Source organism: Anas platyrhynchos, chromosome 20, assembly GCF_047663525.1.
Source record: "Anas platyrhynchos isolate ZD024472 breed Pekin duck chromosome 20, IASCAAS_PekinDuck_T2T, whole genome shotgun sequence".
In the NCBI taxonomy this organism is placed as follows: domain Eukaryota; kingdom Metazoa; phylum Chordata; class Aves; order Anseriformes; family Anatidae; genus Anas; species Anas platyrhynchos.
The window spans coordinates 2,169,708-2,180,231 of record NC_092606.1 but is presented as its reverse complement, the minus strand read 5'-3'; the positions used below and the strand labels follow the sequence as shown (position 1 = coordinate 2,180,231).

Sequence of the window (10,524 nt, the reverse complement as noted above, 5' to 3'; positions counted from 1 at the left end):
TTGTACGTCGTAGTTTTTGTGTGAAGACGTAACATCCTTTTTACTGTTCACAGCTAAACCTTTCTTTTGTGAAGATTTCAAAACAGAAACATGCGAATTTGGTTCTTCACAGGGGAACAACTGTAATTGCTTTCTAGAGCAGAATAGCATCCAGTTGTCTCACGGATAACCTGTGGAGGCTGGACGCGCCCATCCACGCTCAAATGAAGCCGTACTCCACAGAGGTTTGCTGAAATCCCCAGGTAAGCTGCTGAACTATGCAAGGGATGAGCTGCTGTTGCTGCACAGACTTGGATATTGAACTTTTTCCATCTCCTGTGCTCGCTTCGAAGCAGGATGGATTGTTGCTCTTGTTAAGGGAAGGCATTTCTTGCTTCCCAGCTCCCTTTCAGCATGTCCAAGTGAGGAGGAACATGCCCGAGCTCAGGTTTGCTCTCATTAAAATAAAACATTTTTGCAAATATGTAGTGAATAGCTGAGCTGGCTGCCTTGCTGGGTTTGAGGCAGAGGTTTTCGATACCTTGTAAACAGGTAGAGAGCATTTGTAGCATTAAAAGCGTTTTCCTAGTCTTGTGCTTTCCTTGTTTGTCATACAATAAATGCCATCGGTTATGGCAACATTGCTGCATCTCGGAAACGTTTTCTGGCACTGGGTGAGCTCTGGTGACTGGTCTCAGCTCTCATTTTGGGTGGGGGAGCGATGAGTGCACCCGGCTTTGGCAGACAACAGGAAAAAAAAGATGATTTTACTTAAAATCTCTTCATCGTTAAGAGCTTTAAGAGCCGCGTGTTGTGCTTCAGTGGCCTAGCGGGCCCTGACAGAAACACCCCGCGACCAGCCAGGCTGCGGCTGCACCAGGCCGAGGCGCGGCCCGCCCTAATGAGAGGCGTTAATGAGGGCGGGGCGGCTCCCGTCGTTAATTAGGGCCCTGTCAGGGGGGCCGGGCCCGGGCCCTGTGCCCCGCCGGCCGCCCCGCGGCGCTGTGGTGCGGCCCCGCTCCCCCCCCCCCCACAGCACGGAAGCGGCGCGGCGGGGCCCACGCGTGTCCGCGGCCCTTCCCGGGGCTCTGTGGGGGCTGCGTGGGCCCCTCCCTGAGCCCACGCCGCTTCTGGGGCTGGCTCCGGTGTTTTTTATTTTTATTATTATTATTATTTTATCCCCCACCCCACGCCTTGCCCATGGAGCAAGCGCTGCGGGCTCTCCGCCGGGGGGCCGCCAGGGTGGTGCTCGGGGCTGGGGGCCACGGCCCCACGCGGGACATTTGCCCCCCGTGGGGCTGCCGGCCGCTGGCTGCTGGGCCAGGGCCTTCCCCAGGGGCTCAGCTTCCAGCTGCGGCCTTGCAGGGGGCGGCTGAGGCGGGGGGCGATGCCCGCGGCCCCCCACGGACACGCGTGGGGCCGGACCCCCGGAGACAGAGGGGGATCGAGGGTTGTGAGAGGGGACCCCGGGGGGCTGCAGGAGCAGGGCAGGAGGGGTGGAGGTGGCCGGGGGGCGAGGTCCCAAAGGCCAGGAGGAGGCTGGAAGGGCTGGCCGTGGAGAGGACGAGGGGCTCGGAGATCCTCTTCGGCATCGCGCCGTGCGCCATGGCCCTGTCGCAGTCCAGGAGGGATCTGTTCAGGCTGTTCCTCAAGGAGGGTGCTGGTGCTCAGCGCCTGGTCACCAGCGAGTTCGTCCTTCAGGCCACGGCCCGGGGGGTGCCCGTGCACCGTGTCCAGAGGAGAGAGCTGGACGCGCTGTGCAGAGGCCGGGTGCACCAGGGGGTTTGTTTAGAGGCCTCCCCTCTGCGTTTCAAGAGTCTGGAGGAAGCCGAGGAGCCCGAGCTGGGGGGTGAAGAGGGTCCGAACCGGCAGCTGGTTTGGCTGGTGCTGGAGCAGATCCAGGATCCCATGAACCTGGGCGCGCTGCTGCGCTCTGCATACTTCTTGGGGGTGGACAGAGTGGTGACCAGCCAGAGGGACAGGTACGGGCTTGGGTGTCTGCTGCTTCGGTGCTTGAGTTTTCTCTTTTCTATTTCTGCTGGAGCCCAAAGAGCTTTGTAGCCTGCACTGCTCAGCAGCTTCTTTAGAGGGCTTTCTAAGACTGAGCTTGAGAACTGGATTTGGGCAGTTGCTGCTCCGCGTTGTGCTCTGCAGGGAGGCTCCGGGTTGTCATGTTCCAGGCTGGTAGGGAACCTCCCTGGGTACCCTTTTTAAAAAACTAATTTTGTGTTTTAATTGTCCAACTGTGCACAGAACTGCTGCAACTTATCTCTTGGGTTAATTTTTGAGCCCTCCTATTCTCCATAGGAAAATACATCCGTATAGCAAACGAGATCTTTTGCAGACTAGATGGAATTGCCTGCTGCACAGGCAAGAGAAGGAAATAGAGAAGCAAAAATCCTCCTGGTCTTTCTCTTTTGCCATCATACGAAACTTTTCCTTTCTTGTTTTCCCTTGCAGCTGCCCCTTGACTCCGACAGTGAGCAAAGCTAGCTCTGGAGCTATGGAAGTCTTTGATGTCTACAGCACAGATGACCTCCGGAGCTTTTTGAAGGTAGAATGATCCACGTTTTTGTTTTTTTTTTCTTCCAGTATTTTAGTGTACCATATATATGGGAAACCTCAAATATTGCATGTGCTGAACAGAAAGGAGGTGCAGAAAGAGGACTCAAATTTTTGCAGCGTTCTGTTCTCCTGCTCTGTGTTCCTGTTCGCTACCAGTGCTCTGTGCTGTAGGACCTCTCTGATGGGCTCGCACCCGCAGTCCAGTTGTGTCGGGTTGGGTTGGGATAGCTGCTCTGTGTTGTGGGTCCTTTCTGGAGGATGGTGCTGGCAGGGTAGCAGCGGGTCTGTGCTGCGACTCGGTAAGATGGGGTCTGTCTCCCTGTCTGTCCGTGGGGACCAGGGCTGGTGCTGCTGCCTGCAGCAGGTCTTTCCCAGTGCACACAGAGGCAGCGTCCCAGAGCCAGGCACACGATGGCAGCATTGGGCAGCCTTTGGAGCAGGGGAGTGAGGAGAAAGCAGGGCTGGGTGTGAGCCGCTGAGAAGCTTTTTACCCTGTACCTATGCTGTGAGGTGAGATAAGGGCCTTTGCAGAACACAAAAGGGGAATGCACATGGAAAAACCTGATTTAAGCTGAAACAAACACAGGAGAGTTACTTTGAATTAGTGTGAGTCCATCCCCTGCAGTAGCACCACACAACTGCCCTGACTTCTTGTGGAGGGGCTTTGTGCCCTGGCTGGGCTGGAAACCAGCTGAATGCTGCCTGCGTGAGGCTGGGTGATGTGGCCAGGGAGCGAGGAGCCACAGGCTCTCTTCTGCCTTCCTCTGTTTGCATGGGGTGCCCCAGACCAGTACAGCGGTGGGGCTGGAGGGTCCAGCAAGGTGTGGGAGGGCAGAAGCTTTGGATCCATAGAGGGACAGAGGCTCTCTTGGGGTAGCTGCGTGCCTCTGTCCCTTTGAGGAGGAGCTGATCACGTTCCACGCAGGGGTAAGCCTGGAAGCTTGGTGCTAGAAAACCAGCGTTCAGCTGTACCATAGGTGTGTGGCCGTTGGAGCTCTAGAGGATGATGAAATGAAAGGCATATAAAGTACATTGATATTTAATTGAAACAGCTGGAAGAATCACTTTGTTACTGTAAAGCCTGAATTATTAACATTGGGAGCCATTGCAGCAGTTCATTTAATTGGACCCAGATTCACCGGCCTAACCCTTGGCATTGCCTGGCTGGTGTAAATTTGATATAACTTAATGTAAAAAGCACCAGTTTCACAGGAAATGAAGCTGGCAAGAAGCAGCAGCTCTTTTATTGTTAAAATGGATTTCTAAGACAAATAATTGAGGTTCTTTTCACTAGGGTGAGGCAGGGAAGGCTGGTTCTCTGGTTGTGTGAAGCACTGAGTGTTGAGTGCCCTGCTTTTTATATGAGCTGATTTTTGGCATCCAGGTTGAAAAATGTGTAGTTGTGTTTGAAAATGTTCCTGGGGGCTTCTGATGGCTGAGGCTGCGCTTGAGAACTTGTGCCACATTGCTCTGTTCATTAGCATTATGCTGATTTGTTTAACGCTACTCTTTCTGTGTACTTTGCTGCCAAAAACCCTCCTAGAACTGTTACACTGGCAGAAAAAGCTTTCTAGTTGCTTTTTGTTTGCTTGATAAACTGGAACAAACAACAGGAGGAAAATAACCCGCTTTTAGTTTGTTTTGTTCATTTTCCTCCTTCAAGGTTCGTGTCCTGGTACTAGTAGGACTTTGGTGGTAAAAATGCAAGGGGTGTCAAAAGGCCAGTCAGCTTAACTACAAGTCTAAAACATTTATTTGGTTATGTACATATCTTACTTTCTTTTTAAGCTTGAAAAGTTGCTGTTGTTTTTAACATGTATTTCCTTTCGTGTTCTCAGGCTAAAGCTGCAGAAGGCTGGGAAGTTTTGGGAACGGTGAGCAAGCCCGAAGAGGTGGAAAACGTTCCTGTCATCAGTTGCTCGGAATTTCGGTGGAATAAACCCATTATTATAGTAATAGGTATTGTCAATTGACAGAGCTTTGGGCTTGGTGGAAGCACGTGTGTGAGGAATTGATCGGGGTAGCATGTCATCCCCTAAGCTAGTTGCAGGTCTGTTACGTTCTATTACGCTTTGGTCTGGAAAAAAAAAGCTGAGCGAGAAGCACCAGCGTGATCTGTGGGCAAATAAAACAGAGGCCAAGAAGAAGCAGGGAGCCTGGAGGTTTCCCAGTAGGAACTGTAAAGAACAAAACAGTTTGTGCAGATGAACAGGGAGTTTAATAACTGCAGAGGGACTACGTGGCAGTTCTCGATAGCAGGGCAGGACTGGGTCAGTGCAACCACAGCACGTTGCTTTGCATTGCGTTCTGCAGTGCTGTTGATCCTGTTGTAGGGCCCTGAACCTGGATTTTCTGTGTTGGCCAAGCACAGACCTGGGTGAGAGAGACCCAGGAGGTACATGTCTGCTTGTGCTGTGCTGAGGCTGTGAGGATGAGCTGTCCTGTGTCTGTGCTCCGGTCTGGAGATGAGGAGATGATGCTGGGGATGATCGGAACAAAAGGCTGGGCTTTGTGGCCGAGACCACCACCGAGATCGGTCTGTGGCTGCTTGTGTGTGCCTGTGAGAAGGCAGGAGCTGCTGGCCACTGCAGTGCTGGTAGGAAGGGCAGGTTTAACCTCCTCCCTGCCAGAGCTGTGTGCTGTGAAACTTGCAAAGGATGCTGCCTTTTGTAGGCAGTTTGAGCTGTGCAGCCTGCCAGAAGGTGAAGAGAAGGGGAGTACTGGCCCTGTGGCAGCCAGAGATAGGGATTCACCCAGGAGTGCTGCTCTAGGCACCCCTGTGTGGCCATCCTATAGCCCCTGCTTTGTGTCTGTCACCTGGCACGAAGCTGGTTTGAGCTTTTACACTTGGAAGTGGTGTCATGCTGGCGACGAGCCATCAAGGGGCTGTAATCCTGCCCCGTGCTGCGGTTTTCTTGGCTCAGAAGACATTCCTTTAATTAAAATGTTTATTGAACTCCTAGAAATACTGACAAGACAATGCAGCAAATCTGGCATCTCTACAAGATGTGTGAAGCTATATTATAAAGGGGATGGGGAGGCTGGCAGCGATGCTGATGGACCACAAAGAAATGCATCCCAGAAACAACGGCAACACCAAGAGAAAGGAAGGGGGTGAAAGTGGCAGTGGTGTCATTACCTTGAATTATGAGAGATTTCTCCAGGAAAAAGTCCAAATATCCTTTTGTCAAGGGAGATTGGAGGCTGATGGGTAGATGCATAAGGAGAGCTCCCAGACCTTGCAGCAGTAATGATTTCAACTCTCTGCTGAGCACTAACTCTTCACTGAAAAGAAAATTGAACATTACAGTTGTCTGATGCTGGGGTTGTTTGAAGAAACATCCTAGATCTGAATATGTAGCGTACCTGCAGCCACAAATAGAGAGCAGCAAAGATATATTAGCATGGTAGCGAGCATTGCATAGATTGTCTTGTAAGTTAAGCATTTGCAGACTTGAATTCACCCCCCTGGCATCCTCGCTGGCTTGGAAGAGAATGATTTGGAGAGCCCAGGTGAATGTTGTCTGTGCTAGAGGTGTTGCCTAAGGTGACCAGCAGGCCAGGTGCCCTTCAGACAATGTCTCGTGTGCCCTGTGTGAACAGGAACAGGTTGGGAGCACTTCGGTGGCCAGGGAAGAAGAGTTGCTGGGTAGTTTGTTCTTACACATTCAGTCCTCAGCTTGGGTTTTAAGGCAGTGGAAGTGGTGGTTTTATCAAGCTGCTCGTTGTGCACCTTCCTCAGCACAGCCCCTAGCTTTGGACATCCTGCACCAAAACCTGCAGTTGCTACACTGGTGTTAATTGCAGGAGGGGCAGGGAAACTCCTGTTCTCTCATTTCAGCCAAGCTCAGAGGCTTTCATGTGCTGTGGTGCAAAGTGTGCTGTGTGGTTTGGAGGAGCAGGAGTGTTTGGAGCATGAGTCTGATCCCATATGGGAAGTCGGAGTGTGAAGGTGAGGGGTGGTGCGTTATTACAGGCTCCTGTGAGCACCAGACCAAGTCCTGGGCAGTACTGCATGGGGAGCAGGCATTGCCAAATAATTAAGGACAGTATCAGGTGCTCTGTCACTGGAGACAAAACCATGAGATCAAAGCCAAAGATCTGAAGTGGGAAGCGTTTTGTTCACCAGTATAAACTAGGATCCTTTCTGATTTAGTCGATACTCCCTCCCACGTGTCACAGTCTGTGCAAGTCTTTTTGCCCTGAATTTATAGGTCCTAATTATTTTAAGCAGCTAGAGCCATAAAAAGCTTTGTAAAAGCTGGAAGCAAAATTGCTGCCTTTATTAGGAATCGTAAGGCCCGTATCAGGGAGAGGAGGGGATTGCTCCAGGAACTGTGGCACCTCTGCTAATAGCTGCTGTCCCAGTTGGAGAGCCCCGTGAGAATGTGGTTTTGAGAGGCTCAGGAGACAAATAGTGCTGTAAGATCTAAAACTTTCCTGCGTTGAATCAGGCAAAAGTAGGTTAGTGTATATATTTTTATTTCCTTGGAGCATCCCTAGAGAGCCACAGTCTAGTGATGAAGGCAGGGCGGGCTGTGGGAGCCCTGGCTTCAGTTCCCTGTGTCACCCAGGCCTCCCAGGTGGCCTCGGATCCCTCAGCCATGCCTTGTCTGCGCTGCTGGCTTAAAGCAGCAAGAAAAGAAGGGTTAGGATGGGATTTTGTTTTTCTGAAGGTTCATTCACCCCAGCAAAAGGGCGCTTTTGCTTATTTTCTCTGGGAAGGTGATGCAAGACGCATGACCAAATGCCTGCTTTTCCTTACACAGAGTGCATCTTGCCTGTTAGATCAGCCAGCGAAACGTGAGACAGGGCCTCAGCATCCAGTCTGTGAAGTGGTAATAACAGCACGCCCTGTGCCGTGCGGGAGGAGGTCTCACACAGATAAATATGTAGAGACCGGGCACAGGACCTGCTGGGGAAGAGCTCTAAGCAGACACCAAGGGAAGAACTTTGTGGCAACTCAGCCCAGCTGAGGAGCGAGTCTCCAGTGGCAGAGACAGTGCCTTAAGCATCCGTGATGCTGTTAAACCTCAGATGAGTGGAGGTGAGCTGAGCGAGGCCTGGTTGCACACACAGCGTGTGCCCCAGTGGTGCTGCCCTGGGTGAGTCTGGGGTTCAGCTGGGCCCCGGGTCTGGCTGTCGAAGGGGAATGTTTGGCATCCAGCGTGCTGAGCCTGGTTTGTTAGAGGGTGGGCACGTCTTTGAAATGAGCCAGGTATGCTTGCAGCCGTGTAGCTGTCTGTGTAGCTCTAAATAATGAATGTGGAAGAAGTCTTTGGGGAGCTGAGCGGGCTGGGAGGTCTGTGGTCTTCTGCATTTTCACTTGTCTGCACATAGGATTGTTTAAAGCCTCTCCCTTTCCATTTCCCTTTGTGACAGTGTGAGTCAAACAACTACTAATGACCTGGGATAGATTTCAACTCTGTTTCACCAGTGTATCAGCCCAAACATATCAGGGCTGTTGGATGGTTTAACAACTAATCAATTGAAGCCTCTGGTTAAACTGTCTGCATTCACAAGTTGCACCCAGCTGGTGGTACTCTGCGCTGAAAAGGCTGAGCCTGTCGCTGCCGATAGGGCTGTGGGATTTGCTGTGCCACAGCAGGCCGGTGGCCTCGTCTGCTTCGTGCCTCTGGCAGCAGCCCGTGTACGTGGGCAGCTGCCCGCTGGCACCGTGGGTGCTCACATGGGGGGTGCTTGCACTCGAGCTCCAAGTCTCTGTGATTTACTGGGTGTGTTGTGAGGGTTTTGGGAACATTGCAGGTACTGGAGAGTGGGGCCAGGGAGGTTGGAGGGGACCAGGGATGGCAGGGAAGGCGCCCAGCTCGTCTCTGGTATTTCTTGGCTGTTGTTCGGTGGGGTGGATGAGGTTGGTGAGTGGTGAGAGAGCATTAGCAAGACCTGTGCTTGTGACAGGGAAGAAGGAACGTGGCAGTGGCTGTGAGCTGACCTGAGTGGTGTCTGTGTTCTGCAGGTAATGAAGGGGACGGACTTTCCCTGGAGACGCAGCTCTTGTGCCATCGGATGCTGGCCATTCCCCCTGGCAGAGCGCTTCACCCGGGGATCGAGTCGCTGAACGTCTCTGTGGCTACTGGTAAAAATAATCCTGATGCACAAGGGCATCAGTCCAAATTTCTGCGCTTAAAAATCTCAAGCATCTAGGCTCTCAGAATGATTTTCTTTTAATTTTTTTTAAATATATGTTTTTTGTTTTTAACTTTGCTACAGGTATTCTCCTGCACTCCATCTGCAGCCAAAAGCTGAGGCAGTGACTGATTTTTACTGGGGCACGTGGTGGAGGTCTCCCAGCCTGGACCTTTGGCAGAGGGAGGCCGCTTGGCGTTTCGTGGCTGCTTCCAGTCGGTGTGGATGTGGAATTGCTCCTTCCAGGCTTTTCACCATCTCTACAATGTACAGGGTGAGCCCCGTTGGCCCGACCTGTGTTTTGGCTGGTGCACAATGCCACCAGAGCCCTGGCTCAGTGCTGAAGTCAGATGCCTTCAAGCAGTTGGTAACACCTCACACCCTCAGAGGAAAGGTTGTAAGGAAGAGGAGACAAAGCTAGGTTTTAAAAGCAGACAGCCCAATCCTTTGTTTTTTTGCAATAAAATAGCCAGGGGACTTACATTACTCGGGCTGTGGAGAGGAGTTCTTGGTTGGCACCCTCCTAGCTGCCAGGAGGGTGCTGACAACAAACAGGTTGGGTTTGGGACTACTCGATAGCAATTTATTCCCGAGGCAGTTCCCCTGTTACATATTGCTATTTGGAAGTCTCAAGTGCAGCGTTTTGTACTTGATTGTAACATGAATCTGCGGCCGTGCCAAAGGATGGACACAACCTGTTCCAAAGAGCTGTAGTGGGGAAAAATGCAGCCCGTTGAAATAAAGCCTCTGTGAAGATCTCTTGTAGACTGAAATCAATCCTTCTTGTGTCATATATAAACCCTGAGTGTGATCAGTGGAACGGGGCTCTCCCTTCAGGTGGGAAGGGGTGTGTGGAGCTTGTTCTCCTCATTTAGGGAATTTTTTCTTTCCACGGTGGGCGAGATGCAGCTGGATGCTGAGCTGCCCCAGCACCACAGTCCCCACTGATGGCATCGTGGGTGCAGGGAGCGTGGTGACGGTGGTTTCATTTGCAAATATCCTGGTTGAAAACCAGGCTGGCTAAATTATTGAGAACCAAATGAATGTTATCGCTTAGCACCTTAATTATTTTATTTAGCTACTGTGGCCCTTTGCATAGGATTCCTCATTAACACTTAATTTACAGTGCCCTTTAGGGATAATTTCAAACAATTCAGCTTAGTCTCCCCCCTCCCCCCTTCCAAATGAACAAGTAAATCACTCAGAGTGACTAATTAGGACTTTCCTTTGAGCTAAATGAAGTCTGTAAACCGGTCTGTGGATGTGGGGGTTTTTCAGATGTGTCCCTGGGAGAGGCTGGCCGGCCTTGCCGAGGGCACTGGCTGCGGTGGCGGCTGCAGGGCTGGGACAGGACGAGGGCTGGGACAGGACATGTTACTCTGCTGCTGCAGCAGCTCTGGGGGCTTCCCTGGCCGAGGAGAAACGAGGAGCATCGCCCAGCCAGGGGATGGCCTGCAGGTGGGATCCTGCTCAGCCTCGCACTGAAACCTGCTGCTGTTCAGTGGTGTCGAGCGCTCACTTCTGTCACTGCAGCTGGAGAGGGTGACTGGTGTGTGGCAGCACGTATCCTGAGCTGTGGCTGCCCCTTCGGCCTCTTCAGTACAAAAGGCCAGAAGCCAAATTCCTCCAAAAATGCCTGCTGCAGTGCCAGACATGCTTCTGTGCCTGCGTCTGAAATTGTTCACCAAACAGCAGCAGAAAGTCTGGTGGACTGCAGGGGTGATGGCTGCTGGGCAGGTGCGTAGCACTCCCTTTGTGGGCTGAATGTATCTTTTTTATTTTTATTTTTTAATGCTGAAATGAAAAGGCAAGGGGCCAGCGAGGCTGCTGGCA

At 51.9% G+C, this 10,524-nt stretch overlaps 1 protein-coding gene across 1 annotated transcript; it reads left to right on the top strand.

The window, feature by feature from the left end:
* Positions 1–983: 983 nt before the first annotated feature.
* MRM1 (mitochondrial rRNA methyltransferase 1) lies at positions 984–9,456 on the top strand. Its single transcript, XM_027472069.3, has 5 exons — positions 984–1,961; positions 2,440–2,533; positions 4,383–4,503; positions 8,522–8,641; positions 8,776–9,456. Exons 1-5 carry the CDS (start codon positions 1,180–1,182, stop codon positions 8,817–8,819), a joined length of 1,161 nt encoding a protein of 386 aa, XP_027327870.3. The 5' UTR covers positions 984–1,179; the 3' UTR covers positions 8,820–9,456.
* The last annotated feature ends 1,068 nt before the right edge of the window (positions 9,457–10,524 follow it).

What these genes read in the sequence shown, in the direction of transcription:
- MRM1 (XM_027472069.3), top strand. Translation starts at nt 1,180, where the DNA reads ATGGAGCAAGCGCTGCGGGCTCTCCGCCGGGGGGCCGCCAGGGTGGTG. An exon ending in GTGACCAGCCAGAGGGACAG is followed by an intron (nt 1,962 to 2,439) that starts GTACGGGCTTGG and finishes TTTCCCTTGCAG; the next exon opens with CTGCCCCTTGACTCCGACAG. An exon ending in ACCCATTATTATAGTAATAG is followed by an intron (nt 4,504 to 8,521) that starts GTATTGTCAATT and finishes TGTGTTCTGCAG; the next exon opens with GTAATGAAGGGGACGGACTT.